This window comes from Agelaius tricolor, unplaced genomic scaffold (genome assembly GCF_023055355.1).
Source record: "Agelaius tricolor isolate 1412-34295 unplaced genomic scaffold, bAgeTri1.0.p SCAF_1, whole genome shotgun sequence".
In the NCBI taxonomy this organism is placed as follows: domain Eukaryota; kingdom Metazoa; phylum Chordata; class Aves; order Passeriformes; family Icteridae; genus Agelaius; species Agelaius tricolor.
In genome coordinates, this window is record NW_027269261.1 from 97,868,140 (window position 1) to 97,887,265 (window position 19,126).

Sequence of the window (19,126 nt, forward strand, 5' to 3'; positions counted from 1 at the left end):
GTGTAAAGGCTCAAAATTAAAATACTTTCCTAAACATAATAATCAAACATACTATCTGGTACATTCACCTAATTCTTGGGCTGATGCTTCCTCTTATCTGACCTGTTTCTTGCTCAAGAAACATAACTGAGTATCAAGTGGAGTGTTGGAAAGAAAATAAGAAGTGCTGAGTTGGATATATTGGCCTAATAGTGGAATTTAATGGGGAGTGACCTGAAAATCACCATGTTCAATCCTCCACACAAAATATGCATCTCTTTCAGGTTAGATCAGGTTATTTAGATAATGACTGTGTTTTTAAACTATTTCTTACAATGGAGAATCTCCATCCTGTTAAAGTTTTTGAAAATTTTTATTATGGGAAGTGGTTTCTGCCACCTAATAGGAATTCCTCTTGTTGCAGCTTGTGGCTTTTGTGCTTCATGCTCTCGACAGTCATAGAAATTATACATGCATGAATTATATACTAGTAATTCTTTAAGAGTTGTTGTAAATAATTTAAGTAGCTGTCAAGTCTATTTTCTTGACTTGGTGACTCTCAATCTTTTGCACTCTTTTGTTACCAGTGCAGAGATGGTCGTCCTCTGTCATCAAGGGATAGACGGACATTGCAGCAACTGGAAGAGAGGTTAAGGACACTTCGAAGGAGAGAGAGGCATCTGGAATCTATTGAGAAAAGCTGGTGGACAAAAGCTTGTGAAGCTATTCGACCTCTAAAGGTAAAACTTCTCACTTTTTGATACTTAAGTTGCAGTAACTTCCAACTGCCTTATCTCCACATAAATCACAGGTGAAGTTTATCAATTACCGCCCTGAATATCAGCTGCGCTTTTTTTTTAAATTTACTCCAGTACTACACGATGATAGCCCTATAGTGTGTTGCCCTGTTCTTCTAAGTTCTTCAAAGCCCTCTGATGTTTACATTTTTTGCAATGGAGGTCTCACATGCTTTCATGTAAGTAATGATTGTTTTTGCATTCTTTTCTGGAAGAGGAGAAAGTTGATGAACTGTTGGTTCATCATTGGAGAGGTGGCAATTTCATCCTCCAATCCACTGTCACTTTTGAAAGTTTATAAATATAGGAGCTTGAAAATAAACTGCCCTTCTTTTTACCTTAGAAGTTCCAGCATGCGTCTTGTTTTATTTTCTGTCCTATTACAACAATAGTGAACTCTGAGCTGTTGGAAAACCTTCTACTTTGTCTCATCTCTGATTAAGATTAAAAATGAACAAATCCTAGCTGATTTACTTTGGTGCTTCTGCCATAGAAAATCTGAATGTCTTACTTTTTTAATCAAAATATGAAAATGGGAAGAAGGAAGAATTCTATGGCTGTCAGTTAGCTTAGGTTAATCCAAATTACATGTATCCAGCAGAAATGAGAGACACTTTGATAATATATGCATTTGGAGCAAGCATCTTGCCAAGGAATTACTTGATAAATAGCAAGCTAGCTGAGTAGAATGTAATGTCATGATACTTAACCAATGCAAAGGAGATGGTTACTGGGGTAAAGCTTTTATCTTGGTCTCTTTGATCTTAGGACTTTGATTTTCAGTAGATACCTGGTTTTGAAGACTAGTACCTTTAAGAACAGTATTGCCATATAAAGTATTTCTTGCCAACTAGAGGTAGGAAGAAATTTCAGCATTACTTTAAACTGTAGGCTGCTTTTGGGAAAGCTGGGAGAGGGGTGGGTAAACCATTTCTTCTGTCATTGCTGCTGTTAATGCTGAGTGCTGGGCTGAAATTGCCACTGAACAAAAGCTTTCAGCGTGCAATTCTTAGTGGAGTTATCTTGCTATGATACATTACAAATATAGACTGAGCTCTTTCATTGAAAGGACAAATATCCCTAACTATTCATCTTAACAGTTTGGAGGCTTCCTTTTGATTTAAAAATACTTAATACATCTTGTGTATAAGGTATTAAGCTTCTACAACTTTTCACATAAAGCTCAAATTTTAGAAATATGTTGGCCATATATTTTGTCTCTGGTACTTGAATGTTTCATTGTGTTCTCACAGGAAAGCATACAATAACATTAGTTACAGCTTATCACCTACAGTCTGATGGTATTCCAGTGTCTCCTTGTTTTCATGGTTTGAAAGCTTTGTGTTCACTCAGTAACTGTGACAGTCACTGTGAGTTGTTGACTCATGAATCACAGACTAAAGCAGAGTTGCAGGTGGATAATTTTTCCTGACAGATTTTTCTTAGACTATGGTTGTGCTATGAAGCATGTCAGAGAACTTGTTTACTTTGACTAGAGCTGTCCTGTGAAGGTGGTAATGTCCATCACTTAATTGCATGTTAACTCTTTCAGAGCTGTTTTAGTGTTGCTTGAAGCGCCTTTGGGATGTCTTTGCAGATATATAACTTGTGAATTGTTCAGTTGGGCTTTAAGAAAAGGTGAAAATATGTTTGATATCCATATGTAGTACTTCTGTTCAATGTAGAAGTGCAGAAAGTATGTTGGAGCTTTGCTTACTGTTTTACAACATTTTCACCTTCAGTGCCTTCAATTTGGATATTACTGTTCAATTGTGTGTCTGCTTCTCAGACTTCAAGAAAAATTCCATTTCCTGTGAAGCAAGTACTAGATAGAGAATCCTTTTTCTGCTTTATATTTGGGATGGTCAATTTATGGGAGTTGCTGGCTCTTATTGGGACTGACAGAACAGAATAACATGTTCAGGAATTGCATTTAATCTTCAAGGTCTTTTATGGTGTTAGCACAGTGTCTACATTCAAACTTCTGTTATCATATGTCTTTGTATAGTGTCCTCAAGTGTTCTTGCTTTAATTGTTTTTACTGCTAAGTATCTAGGAGCGTGTGATTTGTTGTTAAAGGCAAAACTTTTTTCTTTATGTAGAAAGCCTCTTTTGATGATTATTTTACTCAAAGCTTACTCAAAGATGAAGCTGTTAGTTTTTCAATTCATTCAAAAGCTTCACATCTTAAGATCCTAGGGAACTGAGTATTGGCCAACATGAGGTTGTTGAGTAATGTTAAATTAGTCTAATTTCTTTCTACAAAATGTGACATTTCCTTTTTTATGGATTCTTACACTTTCATCTGATACTCTCAGCAACAAGAGAAATGTTGTATACTATGGGAGTTCTAAAATTTTTTTAGGGAAAACAAACTCCAGAGCACATAGCTATGTTTGCTCAATATGTGAACAAAACTATAGGATATGAAACATGGAAGTCTGCTCAAAAATAACAAGTTTGCAGTATTGCATCTGTATTTTCATGGTGTACTTCACAGCTGTTGGGAGCAAACTGGAAATGCCTAAGGTAATATAAGGAGGTCAAGTGCTCTGTTTTGAGATCTCCATGAGCAGAGATGCCGACTCTTTCCAAGGCTCAACTCCATGGGCTAAGTGTAGTTATTTGCTGCAGCATAGTCCTCTTAACAGGCTGGGATAGAAATGTCTTGCTCCATTCTCTGGAGCAGCACCTCTTTTGCTGACCTTGTTGTCTGTCTACAGGATGAATATTAACAGTTTTTGGAAGTTATTTTTTAGGCTTTTTAAACAAGTACCAACTGTTTGTGGATTTCTTAATGTTAGATGTCACTTCATAAGACAGGCATATTCCAGAGGTGATACAAATACCTGTCTAGTGGGCATAGCTGGCAGAAGATAGTGAAGAATTATGAGATTCAGACTCTTGGTCTCTATTGGTTTTCAATATCTATTTCCCATACAGCTAATACCTAGTAGGATTTGCTGTGGAGAGGTAAAATCTTAGTACATTTAATTACGTGGAAATGCAAAACTTAATACTTACCTTGATATTGATCTCTAAATCTATATCTAATAAGACCTACATAACTTGAGTTGTTCTGTAAGTGATGTTCTAATATTGTGTTAGAGTTTGCAGATGGAAGTTTATCTTCAGAATTTAATGAACAATAATAGCATTGTATCTCTGAGAGTCTTTAATGAGCAGCTGTAATAAAGTTCTTTACCTTTTCATGATGGTTGTGTGCCAAGTTTTGAGGCTAATAAAACTGTGAAACTCCATCATTCACGTGGAAGACTGTGCATTGAGTACCTGCATTTAGAATTTTGAAATGACTCTGTTGAGGTCTCAGGTCTAGCAATCTGAAAATGTTGTTTTGGGAACTTCAGTGCACTTATCTGGTTGTATTCCATGACTAGGGTTTCCAGGAAAATACAGTGAAACTGTAATGAAAATACAGTGTAACTGAATGAGTTTCCTATTTGGGTTCTCTTCTGTGTATCATCCCCATAACTCCCAGTGAAAAAGATTGTGAGGGAGAAAACCTGTCAGAAGGAGGGAGAATAGTTTCCTGAACTAGCTGATAATCCAAGAAACACAGTAGGTGGTGTTCTGGTTGAGACAGCTTGGAGAATCAATTTCTGGCTGGAGTGCTGTATTTGGTAGGCATAACAAAAACACTTTTCTATGTTTTAATGAAGACCTGGCATTTGGGATTGGTTGAGTTTTTCATCACTCCCAAGTGTCTTGGTCATTGTGCATTTCAGAATAGTGCTACAGAAGGGAGCTTTTACTCAGGAAGGGTGAGGTGTTCCTTGTAAGCTGTGCACAGGTTGCCTCCTGTTGGAAGGTGGGCACACATGGGGTGGTCAAGGCTTTCCAGATAATAAAGAGAATACAGGTTGTGAATTCTGCTGAATGCAGTTTTTGTTAAATATAATGTGTCATCTCTTTTCTTAATGTCACTTTTGACATTGGGGTAGATTTTTGTGTTACACTAGAGCATGTGATATCAGTACTTGACAAACTATGTTTAACATGGTAAAAGTTTTGTGAGCACTTCTCTCAAGTATTTACCAAAAAGTTACTGTTTCAAGTGTATTTAAGCCCTGAAGTGCTCCAGTATCATTAGTTTCTTATTGAAACAAAGGCAAGTGTTCACTTCATGCATCAACTGCCAACACTTTTGTTAAATTGTTTTAAATTTTTTACTTGTAGATTGTGTGGGGAGTGTTCTTCATCATTGTGGCATTGCTCTTCACTGTCTCTCTGTTCTTGTCAAAGTAAGTGCATTTCAGCATTTTCCTTGACCATTTAAATTACCTAGTTTCTGCTCTAATAGAAAAATTTGGATGGTTGCCTCAGCCCCCTTCTTTTCAATGTTACATTTCTGTCAATAGAGCTGCACTTCTCGTTATAATAGTTTATATTGAAATGGAGCAAAATGTACCAAAACAAACTGAAGAAAGAATATTTTTCAGGTGGGAAACAGTTCTGATTCAGCAGAGAAATTAAGTATATATGTTCAGGAAGTTTTAATTCAGATGACAGAAGTATTCTGCTTGCTTGAATGAGTCTTACTGCAGGTACTTTGACTAGTTAACAGGTGCTTAAAATCTTTAAATTACAATAAATTACATGTTTAATCCATTTTGATGTGCATTACATTGAAATGGCTTTATAGTGTCAAAAGCAACATAGCCATCTGCAAATCTGGTAGATGTCAATGTGGATTGATACTAACCAAAGGTCTCAAATATTGGCATTTTTGATCTGTCAGACTGGGGACATATGCTTTATGACCCAAACTAGGGAAAAGCAAAAATGCTGAGGAGATGCAGAAATCAATATATCTTTCACAGAACAAGTGCAGTGAGTGTGGTAAAGCAAAGCATGTGTCTGTATAGATGTTAGACAGCTGTCACTCTCTGGGATTAGTTCAGTTTGTTGTTTGTTTTTTTTTTCTTTTGAGTTGCCCTTTTAAAACTAAGGACAGAGCTCTGGGAGAGCCACAGTACTTACCCAGCTTTTCTAATTACTGCAGTTTGGACAAAGCTCTGCATTCGGCTGGCTTCGACTCTGGATTTATAATTCTAGGAACTAATCTGACCAATCCATTGAATATGCTGTTACCAGTTCTTCAAAGGGTAAGTAAAGAAGTGGTGATGTACATATGTAAGGATGCTCTTCTATTTCCTTTTAAACTTCTCCCCAAGTAATTGATTAAAACAATATTATCTAAATATGTGTTCAGTAAAAGCAAGGCAACTTCCTTGTTTTTAGTTACTAGTTGCAATATGAAAATCTTGGGTGAATGGAATCTAGTTTGGGCAAGGAAGGTGGTGCTTGAAACTGATCTCTATGTGATGAGAATACAGTGGCAACAGAGAATGACAGCAGTTGTAGTTACTATGCACAGAATAAAACAACTTGGTCACATGTCCTGCATACATTCTCGTTGGTGTACTGATCAGTACACCAGTACATCAGTACATAGTAATTACAACTGCTATAACTTAGGCCTTTTTAGTCAAGTAAATGCAACTTTTCACTTTTTAATATATTGCACACTGAAAAAAATGCAACATTGGCTATATTATAGTAAGGCATTAGTCTTGGAAGCAAACCCAATGTAAAAACATGCATCAGTTAACTTTAGTAGAGTTGGATGGCAACAAGTGCACATAAAAATTTGAGTTTGTGATGAGTAAACTGAGAAAAAGAAAAGCTTTGATATTAAGCTAATGCTTTATTCCCCCTCCAGTTGAGATATTCCTGTATTTTTGGTGTAATGGGTCAGCACAATGCATTGCTTCCCCATAGCTTTTAAAACTGTTGAACATCTAAGCTTGTAGTTCACTGAGGAAAGTAGTGTTCAGCAGCAATATTATCTCAAGCTTTTATTAATGTAAATATAAGTTTTGTATGCAAATATGATCAGAAAAATAGTCACAAATATGCAGTCCTAAATTAATTGTTGTCACTGTGGACTTGTCATTCTGTGGGTGTATTTAAAATAATTAAGTATTTCTTGGTCTAAAAATGCATAACACTTCAAAATTAAGGCATGTCTTAAATTAATAAAAATACTTAATACTTAATGCGTTTCCAGATTAATTGTCTAAGCTCTATTAGCAGCAAGCTATGTTAGCTATATTTGGAGTCAGCTATGTAAAATAGGGCTCTGACTACCTCAGATATAAGCTATAGAAGTAGAAGCTACTTAGTTTTGAGTGGGAGAAGAGCTTTTTTCCTTGTCTTTTTAACTGCTTGTGTTCTTGTTTTAGGTTTTTCCACTTGATTATATTCTTATCACAACCATTGTTATGTACTTTATCTTCACTTCAATGGCAGGGATTCGAAATATGGGAATATGGTTCTTCTGGACAAGGGTAAATTAAGAGTGTTTCTAATACTCAGATATTTAAAAAATGTGCTCTTGAATATATTTAAGATTTTTGTATTGCTTCATGAATGTGGGGTGTTGCCAATAGCATTGTCTGTATGTCTAATGAGCATTAAAAGCCTGTTGTACCATTTGCACTGCTTTTGGAAGGTGTTTCATTTTACCAAGTTATCAGACTTTTGGGCCATTAACACAAATAGAACTTAATTTGGTTGAATAGCTGTGCTTTGAAATTTAGGTAAATACACCTGAAAACCTGCTTTGAACCACTGGAATTAAGTTGCCAGAAGATAATTTTAGCAACCTCCCACTTCTGGCAGTAGATTTAAAACTTATTTGAACTAAAGAGCTTTCTGAATGCCTTCAGGAAAAAAAAAGAGCTATTTCATTGTATTAATATTTGTTTTTCTGATTTTTAGCTTTATAAAATCAGACGAGGAAAAACTCGACCTCAAGCACTCTTATTTCTCTGTATGATACTTCTGTTGATAGTTCTTCATACAAGTTACATGATTTATAGTCTTGCCCCACAGTATGTAATGTATGGAAGCCAGAAATACCTGGTACAGGTGAGATGCTTTTTTTTGTTTAAATTTTATTTTCTGTATTAAAAATGTACTGTTTACAGAAACTTTGAAAGTCAGATGCAGTTTTCAAAGAGATTTGGTAGGCAGTTTTTTAAATACTAGAAGGGCTCTTGGTAATACACAAGGCAGAAACTGATTGCACTATACATGACAAAACTTAATTTCCCAAGAAATTATGACTTAGTCATCTCAAGACTTAGTGTGAAACTGAGGTTTGTTTTACTCCTTTTGATAAGACAGTTGATAGCTTCCACTAGATTTTGTGCTGGTCTGCTTAGGTTGCTGAGTGACTGCAGGGATGATTGTTTTGAATGTGTAAAGCTGTGTACAGAATGAAATCAATACTGTTCTATGGTTGATGATTTTTAATCATGACAGTAGAATAGAATTGGTACAGTAGAAAATAATAAACTGAGTGAAGCTAAGTGTGTGCACATTCATCACATTTCAGGCACTTTGTACTGTTGAGCTTCATGAAACTCCATGCAGTTCTTGCACTGTAAAATATTCTACAGCATTAAGCAATTAAAATTTAATCTCTGATTTTGTTATTGCACTTTTGTGTATTTCAAGGTTTTGATTTTTTACGTCTTTCATCTTCTGTACCTGAAGAATTAAATTATTGTATTACATCTTAGTTTGAGTGGCAGCCTGCATATTTATGGGGAAGTTCAGAGTTGCATATCAGAAGCATCTTGAGAGGTTTCATGGCTGGCTGTTTATTGAGGTCTGGTATCTTACAGGGGTAGAGTTCATTAGATCTGATCTTGCAAATGTAGACAAGTAACCGGGTTATGAACTGGTTGCTTATTCAGACACAGTGAAGTCAAGATCCCTTGGTGTGCTGTTTGATGTTTAAGTGTCACAAAGACAAAACAGTTGAGCTGGAGTGTTCAAAAGAAAAGATTTAAATGAGATTGAAGTGATGGGATGCTGCTTTGAGCTTTTGGAATATCTCTGTAATTCTCTGGGAGGATGTTCCTGTGGGAGAACACACCTGCTTTACAGACCAAGCACCTGCTGACATCCTTCAGCTGCAACAAATTAGTAATTTTTGTAATTTATTACTATCAATTCTCTTCGTTTAAACAGTGGATACAGAATTCTTGGGGCAAAAGGATTACAAGGAGAAATTGAAATTGGAATAGTGTTAAATAGGCTAGAGAAGAGGAACTTGCTCAACTTAAATGCATTGGTGCAGTAGGATTGTCACTGCAGGAAGTGGAGGTCTCAGTAAATGCTACTTACTGCTGTCTTTACATTGGAATTCTCTGGTAATGAGCAATTGTTCATCCTGATAGCAATCCAAGCACAGTAATAGAATCACTGTAGGGAATGTGAATATGTGGTATTTAGGAAATGTAATTAATTTCATTAGATTTTGTGCTAAATATACCTAACACAAAATAAACATGCTTAGGTGTTCATTGGCTCAACTTGTCAGAATTAGGGTAGTAGTAGCATGAAACTAAGATGAAAGTCAGTTTAGGTGTGTTTACGTAGAACTTTGTGATAAAGTTTGTAGATAGCATGAAAGATTTGAAGAGAAAATAATAAAGACTGTAGCTAGAAGTTTTTTCCTTTATGAATAAAAAAAGTGTGTATATTACAGGAGGCAGAAGGATTGACACTTAAACACTTGCATGTTAGCTGTTTATGACAAGAAGTACCTGAAGAAAAATATATAATTTCTGAGAAAAAAAGGGCCAAGAGAATAGAGCACATCAGTAGAAAGGCTCTTGTCATTCTTGCAGCTATTGCAATATAATCCTGATCAGCACTGCAAGAAGGATTAGCTGGAATGGTTGAGAAGAGCTGTAACTTTCTGTTTAAAGGATTTCAAAATGTTCTGGTCAAGATAGCCATCCTGAGTCTCCAGGTTATGTCTCATTTCAAAGAACTGTGTTTAAAGTACAGTAGAATCTGGTTTTATTGTTAAAATAACATGAGGCATAATGAATGTGCTGGTAAATTACATCTGAGCTTCTCTGGCATACCAAATAGATACAAGGTTTTCTGAAAACATCCTCTCCAAGAGTATTTCAGAATGTATCAGAAACATTTTCTATGTCTGACTACCTTGGAAACTGGATGTTAAATTGTGAGATTTTGAAGTGAGGAGAGATGGAGTCTGGGAATGAAGAGAAGCAAGGTATTTTTCTGTGGAGGTAGTAATGAAGAGGTTCTTAAGAGTTAGTAAATTGGTGATTATGGATTTAGGAGTGTCCAGGAGCATAATCAGGAGCAGGGCAAGTGAACTAGGCACAGTAAGCTTCCTGATGATGAGAACCTGAGAACCCTGTGCACCAGCACACTTTGACAGTCCAGATTTTCATTGTGTTCTCACATTACAGTTGATTTCATCCTTTGGAATTCACCACTGGTAACCAACAGTGTGTAAGAACCAAGCAATAAATGAGCATTATTCCAGGAAAGCTTAGTGGATGGCTGGGCTATAAACATGTGTATGACAGTCTGGTGGCTCATAGACTGTGTGAAAGGAGCACTTCCCCCTTCTGCTTTGCTGTACAGTAATTCCAAATCTAGTAATGTATCAGGCTAAGTTGTTATCACAATCTATAGTAATGCATGGGATAGGTTAGGTTCCTATTTGAATCTTGGACTGTTTCCTTTGGATACTGTTACTTTTGGCAAGAGCTTTTAATTTGGAAGTGCTGGTAACTTTTCCTTTTAACTGAATATTTATATGTATGAAATTGGAGCTTTTGTGAGGCAATTAACATTAACTAGACCTGGGCTACTTGCTTTAACTCTGAGCACTGGTGTGCTCAAAGTATGTGACCCCAATTCATCAAAAGTGTCTTCAGCTCTGGTGTCTGTAGGAAACTTGGGAAAATTTCTTCTGGATGTAGTGCCCATACCAACTGAATCCTTCTGTAGGAATTTGTTCAACTTTCATAGCTCTTTAGACACCAAGGATAGCTTAGTTTCACCTCTTGAAGCAATTTGTCTTGACTGTTAATCAGCAATGACTTTTTATAACCTTTCACAAAGAAAGAATTGTATCTACATCTAGGTTACCTTCTTAGCTTTCTAGCAAAAGCATAACTTTGCCCATACTTGAGGTATAATTCCTATTTCTGTTCAATAAGGCCAAGGGTTATTTTGCCTTTGTCTGAAGGACCACTGCTTACTGGTATTTGTACCCAGTGGACCTATTGGACCAGACAGGAATTAAAAAGCCAGTACTTGCCATAAGCAACATGGATACTTTTCCCTGACTGGGGACCAGAACAGCAATGATTGCTTTCTTTCTTCAGTCATCACATAGATAATTTGGAGGAGTGGAGCTAAATTGCAGGACTCAATGTCTCAATTGTCAGCAGCAGGAATCCAGAGGTATCATCCCTTGAATGGCTGTGTGGAAACAGATCTTTTCAAGTTCTTGGTCCTTAACATAAGAAGAAACTAATCATGTAGGTGTAACAGGCTGTATCCTAACCCTTTATATAATAGCTTGCTATTTTCTGAGGTGTCCAAAATGTGTCAGCCCTTGAAGCACATACTGAGTTTCTGTCCATAGTTTTGTCTCATGCTTGGCCTTGATGCATCCTGCTTTCTGCATCGGTGTAGATGGGATAACTGACCACTAAAGTTTTACTCTGGCAATACTTATACTAAAAATGTCTGGAATTATAGGAGTGTTCATGGAGAACAGTGATATAAGACCTGGAAAAAAGCATAGATGTTGTCGAAAAAGCCCATAGATCTAGCTGTTGTTGTATTTAAAGTTCTGTTAATATGGTAAAGTAAATGAAGATAAGGAAGGCAAAACTTTGAAATGGCTATGTTGTGGTTGTTTTGTGCTTTTGGTGTGTCCCATAGAATTGTACAAGGTATGATACTGTCCTTCTGAAAGAAATGCTTGCTGTGACTGAGCAGTGTAAGCTGGAATAGTGACAGTCAGCTGGAATACATTCTGGAGATGGGAAACTGCTAAATGCACACTGAATTATTTGAAATTTCATGTGTTCTGTTCTTACCCTGTTGTTTGTCTACACTTTCTCTTTTTTTCTTGATCCCTGTGACTAAGTCATATTCAATTTAGATCCATTTTTTTAGGACAGTCTCCCCACTTTCATGGCCTTGCATGAAACAAAATTAACTGTATGTACAAATTGCTACTTTTTTGTACAGACACTGAGTTTTTTCTCTTGACTGTTCAAAGTGAAAGCTGAATTTGCTTAATATTGATAAACTTCCTCAGAGAAGTTAGAGTTTAGTTTTATGTGCCAGCTTGTACTGATTGCTGATATGTTTTAAGGAACTTCTTTCAGTCTGAAGAAAAGGTGTTGACTCTTACTGATTTCTTTAGAGGATTTTCTGTTTAGGAAATCATGAGGGTGCAAGGAAGTACAAGTAGGTATGTGACCCTTTAAAGTGTATCAAGGTATAAAAAAATCATTGTAGAGCAAAGGATTTACATTGGACTCTGCTAAAATTATTCACTGATTGTTCAAAAATGTGGAGCACAGAGTTCATGTTCCCTGAAAGGGTCAGTTTTCCAAAGATTTGGGACATTTAAGCAGGTACATTTGGATTTTCAATAGTTGACTTAAGCATAATTTTTCTTCTTCCACTCTGGCAGTCCAAGTACATTGCATGCTGTCATCTACCTTTTAGACCAGAAGTAAATTGTATTTATTATCATCATTATCCTTTTTAACAATTCTGTGGTGTCTTCATCACCAAAGTTGATTTTCAAATTAATTTTATACACAGTTAAAAGGTTTCTTTTCAGAGCTCAAGTATTTTTCTCAAGTCTTCAAAAAGAGCTCAAGTATTTTTCTCAAGTCTTCAAAAAGAACACAGGCTATTGTTAATGAAATCATACTTAGAAATATTCTTGTTTTACTGCTCACAGCTTACTGTGCTTTTGCTATTCAAAAATACTTTTGATTAGTCTACAAGACTTAAGGGTTTTTTAAATTAATTCACTGGAAAATATATTTGGTTTCTGCATTATCATTGTCTATGGAACACGACTTCTGGAAGACTAATGTACTAATTGTCCATATTTATGATGCAGAGTAATAAGACAATTGATGGTCAGCCAAGGAATGTGACACTTGTGTCTAAAGACTGTGATGCAGATGCACCTGAAGGTAAGATAAATTAGTTCCTTTTATTTCCATTGTGATGGGTACATGCTCAGCTGTAATAAGCAGCTTAATCTGTCTTGATGGCTTTCATTTGCCTAAAATGAAGCTTTGATGTATAGTTAAGTTAAACCTTACTTTATTCATTTGAAGGAATGACTATTTTTAGTAGAAACCATGGGTAACAAAGCATTCCAGTTAAATTTAAAATCTCACATTTGCTTTAATGTGTATGTAGAAGATCTTAAAAATAAACCCCAGCTGGTGAATAGCTTAGCATTGAAAGTGCACTTCACTGTGTCTGTTTATCATACAAACATGCAGACAAGTATTCTATTTGGTCTCTCAAGGTATTCAGGAAAACAAAGGTCTGAGCTTCTCAGTGGAACTTGAGATTCTCAGTGGAAACTTACAGATCAGAGAATTACATAATTTTTAATGAGATGTAAATGTGGGCTCTTCCATGAGCAACAATAGCAGTAGAACTAGAAATCTTAGACTATTTTCCTCTAATTCTCTTAGAGGTATGCTGGAGATAATAGGGAATGATAAATTTTCTCAGCTGTATTACTAAATGCCCCTTTTTGACTGTTACTTGGGCAGAAAATGTATTATGGTTGTTCTAGAGTTAAGTAATGATTAGAGAGCAGATGGATAGTGCTGGAGTGTTCCTGGACTTTCTATCTATGCAGGCCTTAGTGGTTGATTTTTTAATCTTTTTTTTTGAGAGAGAGACTAGTAACATTTTTTTTAGTGCTTATTCCTCTGTGGAACTTGAGTAAGGTTGTGAGTGACTTTTAGCCTGGTTTTATTAAAAAAACCAAGCTAATTGGAATCATGCTGGTTTTATTTTTTGCAGTGTTCCTTTACACTTCCTTTCCTTCTGCATATATAGGGTTTTTTCACAGTTTGATTTGCAGAAGCTGTTGCAAATCAACAGTGAAAAAGTACTCTTTAAGGTCACAATCATATTGATTGCTAACACTGATCTCAGCATAAGATTTGTAGCCTTCAGAATGGTCCAGATTTTTTTGAACCTAAGCCTTCAATTGTTCTTATTCTGGCCAACTTTCAGCTCCTCTGTATGAACAGCAATTGTATTATGTATACAACTTTCAGCTCCTCTGTATGTAAAGCTGAAAATGCTTTACAGTGTTAGTTATTTCATAGAAAAGATAAATAGCTGTCCTGTGTTCTCCTCTTATTATCAGTATTCTGTAACACCTGATTTTTTGACTGCTTCTTGAAGTTCTTAATACCCACTCAGTTTTTCTCTACTTTTGTTATTGGAAATATGAAACTTAATTTATTTTTGTTCTAGTAGAGGTAACTGGACCATTACTTCTTTGTTCCGAGTCTGTCAAGCCAGGTCTCTTCTGCAGGGCAGTTCCCTTGTATTTATCTTCAAATTTATTGTGCTTATCTTCAAATTTAGTGTATGTGTTAGTCTTATTCCTGGTGGTTCATAGCATTTCCCAAGGGGGATTTTTTCCCCTGTTTTTCCCCTTAATTAAAACATTAATCCATTTTTTTGATGGCTGTTTTTAGACATAATGCAGTTTCAAGTATTTAGATATTTTGACAAATACAGTTGTTCAATTAATGTTTAAGCTGTCCTGTTTTTGTGATTAAATATAGAAACTCTGGCAAAATTTAGAAGAGCAAATTTGTTGCCTTTCAAAATGAGATCACTTTTGTCCAAATTGTACAGATGTTTGTTTCTTGTAAGCAGCTTCTTGACTTGGCCAGTATGTGCTGAAAGCAGAATATACTCACTGGCATTGATAAGCTTGTTAGTCTTGACCTTTGTGAGAGAAATTAAAATAGTCTGAATTCCTCAGACTTTGCCTAATTATAGAAACTGGGGTTAGATTTAAATAAACTTGCTCAATTCCACCCATACTTGAATTTTTTGAATACTTTTAATACTTTACATGATTTTCTTTCTTAGTTTACTTTCATCAATGGAAACAATACGCTGATGCTTAAAACTAGTCTTCTGATGTACTGAGCAGAAGTTGGTTTGTGTAAATGATGGCTTTGGTTTGTCATCATCATGTTGTTGCAATGGCTATCTCTGAGTCATGGTCTCCTTTCTTAATAGAAAAGAGGTGAAGATGTTGATATGCTGTCCTGTGCTGAGCTAGTCTAAGTAGAAAATGGATGGATATTTTTTAAATGTAAATATGAATGTGATCAAAAGGCTTAAGTGGAGTTGTGTTAACTGTAGGTAATACATTCAGGCCATTCATATATTTTTATAACTGAAAGAAAAGTTTATTTTGTAAGAATCAACTTTTTTTAAAAAGTTGCATCAGTGAGAACACTTAAATGATTGTTTAATCTAGTCAGTTTTAGAAACTGGAGATGTAATCCTTATCTTGGAATACCTGCAATTTTTAATAGCTGGTAACAAAACTAATGAAAAGTAGATGCTACTCTTTTCTGTGATCAGACAGAGCATCTTGACAAGTCAGATTTATTTCAAAGGTAGTAACTAAACTTCTAAGTACAATTTCTCTTATTTTTAAGGCTATTAGATGTGGGCAAAAATAGGTGCCAATAACTTTAAGATAAAGAAGGGTTGGTCAAGTACTTGCAGTTTGGATTGCCTTCTTTGGTACTAGGGTTTTGTGTAAACCAGTGAACTATAACTAAAAGCAAGCATTGATTTGTCTCCTCAATTAATTTTGTTCCACTTAAACTGATTAAATTCTAACAGGTGTTTTTCCTTAAATATAAAGCAAGCAATGACCTTTTAATGGCTGTGCTGATAGATAAGCTTAAAGCAATCTGTTGTCTTATGGAATGCTCAGATGTTGGAGATATATATGCTTTCATTCAGCAAAGGTTGTCTTTATTTACTCCTGATATGCAGGTGGTAAATCTGTTTTATACTCAGATAAGGGTCATAATAGTGTAACTACATGAAACAGAATAGAAGACAAAAATAATAGAGCAGGGTACATCTTTTAAGTTAAGTACCTTTTTTTAGTTAATCATCTTGCACAAAAAGTTTGTGTTTTGGTTAACTTAAAAGACTCTTTAAGTAGTCTTTTGGGGGCAGCAAGTTATTTTTGCTATATTTGTTATAGGCAAAACAAGCTTTAGTTTTCCATGTTCAATATAGTTGGGCAAAAATATCATTTGATGACTGTTCTCAAGGCTAATGACAGCTGAAATGCTGGGTCCACAATTTGCTTGAATATAAGGTAAAGCAAAGAAGTTCAATTATTTGATTATGACTCTTGCAGCGGGATTAATGTGTTGAAAACTTGGTATAGGTTTACCTTAACAGGTTAATGGGATTTAATGTAAATGAGCAATGACTCAGCTGCAAGCCCAAACTATGAGATCTGACAAACACTATCTTCCTCTTTCTAGATTAAAAGATCTAGTTTTTAAGCATCACTCACTTTAAATGCATAACTTGCTCTAAATCCCCCTTGGATTCTCTTCCTTCATTGAGGAAATGAGCCCTGCCCAAGGCCTGTTACATGCTGGGTACAGTCTGTCTGCTAGGCCTTTTTCATAGACCTGTGCTGATTTGGAGCTATATGTGATGTGAGGAAAAAAAGAAATAAATCTCATTTCTAAGGCTTTGAAATTACTTGATCTGTGCTGCCTTTTAAGACACACTTATTAGGTAGAAGTCAAAGTGTTCAGGACCTCAGGCTTTATTTTTGCCTGAATAAAGACTAGATGTAGACATTACTCAAGCTGGAAAGGAGGCCCGAATACAAATGCCAAAACAGGAGCATATTCTGTTTCTCTTCTAGAGAAATTCAGGAGATGTGCAGAGGGAAACCACAAGCAAGTTTCTAAGAAGCCTCTATTATTATTATATTAGTAATTTTGTATGAAGAGTTGTATGACTATAGGTTATCACTTCCAAACTGTCGTTCTAAATTACTTAATTTGAAAAGTTACAGAGTGCTTAACATAAAGTAAGGATTTTAGTGAGTACTTTATATTTTCCTGTTTCTTTGTGAATGACTTCCTTAGTACTTTACCCTGAATCTATACTTAAACCTAACACTTTCTAAGTCCTCTATAACCATAAGAACTCTGTATAGATAAGCACAGTGGTGCATGTCTGAGCACAGAAAGCCCTTTTTGACACCTGTAAACAATATGAACAGCTAAGACTGCTATAAGTATCTTTTTGCAGGACATTGTTCACTGACATGCTGGTCTAGATATGTCAATTCCAACAATTATTTTACCTAAAGGAGGAGGTTTTAGTAAGAATGCAAATAGTAGGTTAGGCTATCTGCTGCTTCCTTTGTAGAGTTTTACATCTGTGTTCATCCCTAGAGTATTGCCTTTGTTTATCACTGGCTATATCTTTATAATAAGAATTGTTTGCCTCTAGTTACTTTAAAATAAGGTTTTCAAGGGTGACTCAGAAAATGCCTCTTGAAGAACTTCAAGTTTAAGGTGGCAATTCATAGATGTGAAGTAACAATTATGGCTTGTTTTAAAACCCATGTGGCCAGTGCTTGCAATTAACCTGAATTGTACACAATGTTTCAAAGGATCTCTACTTTCAACAAAAGCACTGAGAACACTCTTTCCATCAGCAGGCTGATCCAATGGTTTATTGCTTCCCTGTAGAAACTGGGTATTATCTCTTTGGAATTAAAATGGCTTCAGATTTAGCTTTTGGCAAATGCTATACCTTTTCACTTTATACATGGGCTTGTAGCATTAGTATTTTCCTCACTCGAGGGCACTTAATAAACATTAAAATCAAGTCATCCTTTAAACTTATGAAAAATGAGATTAACAGGTTTAGCTCTTCAAATCTCATTAAATGTTTTTCACCTAGTGTGTTAATACATGCAAATCTTGGCACCCTCACAGATCCTCTGTAACCAAAGTGAAATAGAAACCTTATAGCTGGATGAAATTTTGCATTATAATGCCATAACTGTGCTAGGATGAACTCCAAATCTAAAACAGCCAAAAAGGACTGACAGACTCTCTGAATGTATAGAGGGAAGTAGTGAAAGCTCTTGCTATGTTTGGATAAAGTTTGTTTGTGCTTAGTTGTAAGACCCAGAACCTTCTTTCTACAACTAAATCCTTCATTCATACATAAATGCAAATCCTGTTCCTACATGTCACTTCATTTAAATTTGACTGTTGGGGAAAAAATGGGACACCCAGATCATTCAGTAAGACAGTACTTTTATTATTTAGCATTAAGAAGCTTTGATTAGTGGCTTTTTTTCCTTCTTTTGGCACAGAATCTTGGAGGATCCTACTGGAAGCCTCCTTATGCTATAAAGCCCTGCTAGCACTGATGTGACTTGAAAATTCTTGAGCCATTTAATGTAAATATTCATAATGTGTAATTATTATGAAGAAATTTTGTGACTGCTGCAGTTGTTCATTTACTGTAAAATAACTGCAAATAGCTATTGGTTATCCAGACTTGTAACTTTTGTTACAAAATCAGATCTATTTGTTATAAAATGAGACTGATTCACATTGATTACATCATTTTTTCTGTCTGTCTGGTTTTATATCAGGTTGTGTTTGATTTGCAGATAGACCATGAGAAGTATCACACACAATTTACCTGTAACTTGAAGCACTGAAAAAACAGAGTTTGCTTTCTAAATAATTTGTCCCAAATAGCTTTTTCAGGCTCCTCATTAGTTCCTGGTTTCCAGGTTTCTGGCTCCTCCTTACCCTGCTAAATATTTTCCTTTGTCAGGATTTGATTCCAGACCTACTGAGCAGCTTCTGTTGAATAAGAGCTTTTTGGACTAGACTTGTCTGGCTAGACTTTTGGTCTCTACAGGTCTAATTTAGGTGCCATCTCACTACCACTTCCAGCTAAGCAAGAAAAAGCTGCACCAAAGCCAGACAACTGGGATGAAACAGCAGGCAGCTTTTTTTGCTTGTATGTTAGACCTAGATTTTAGAAGATTTTAGATAGCTGCAAACTGTTGTTTAACATCTGAGTGATTTGATACTCATGCTTCTGTTGTGCTCTGTAATACTTCAAAGTGCTGTCAGCTTGAAGTGTTGGAAGTGTAGTGATTGACATCCCTAAGTGGGGAGTTAGTGTAGCTACTTACAACCAGTTGGGAAATATTTTCAAATCCCTGCTATATGTGAGTAGTATTTGTTCCAATATGCTTTTCAGTCTGATAAGGGATCAAAGGTGTAATTTTATTTCAAAGTTAACCTTGAAGCAAGTGGTGCTGAAGCTGTTTAATACTGGCATTATTGTGAAAGCTGAAT

At 35.7% G+C, this 19,126-nt stretch overlaps 1 protein-coding gene across 2 annotated transcripts in view; it reads left to right on the forward strand.

Moving 5' to 3' along the window:
- Positions 1–19,126, forward strand: part of LMBRD1 (LMBR1 domain containing 1) — a 65,439-nt gene that overhangs the window by 41,125 nt on the left and 5,188 nt on the right. For both annotated transcript variants that reach the window (XM_071445273.1, XM_071445282.1), the window contains exons 9-14: positions 567–719; positions 4,974–5,038; positions 5,800–5,902; positions 7,043–7,147; positions 7,581–7,730; positions 12,799–12,874. In XM_071445273.1, the coding sequence (XP_071301374.1) occupies positions 567–719; positions 4,974–5,038; positions 5,800–5,902; positions 7,043–7,147; positions 7,581–7,730; positions 12,799–12,874 (652 nt within the window). The remainder of the gene's footprint in view (positions 1–566; positions 720–4,973; positions 5,039–5,799; positions 5,903–7,042; positions 7,148–7,580; positions 7,731–12,798; positions 12,875–19,126) is intronic.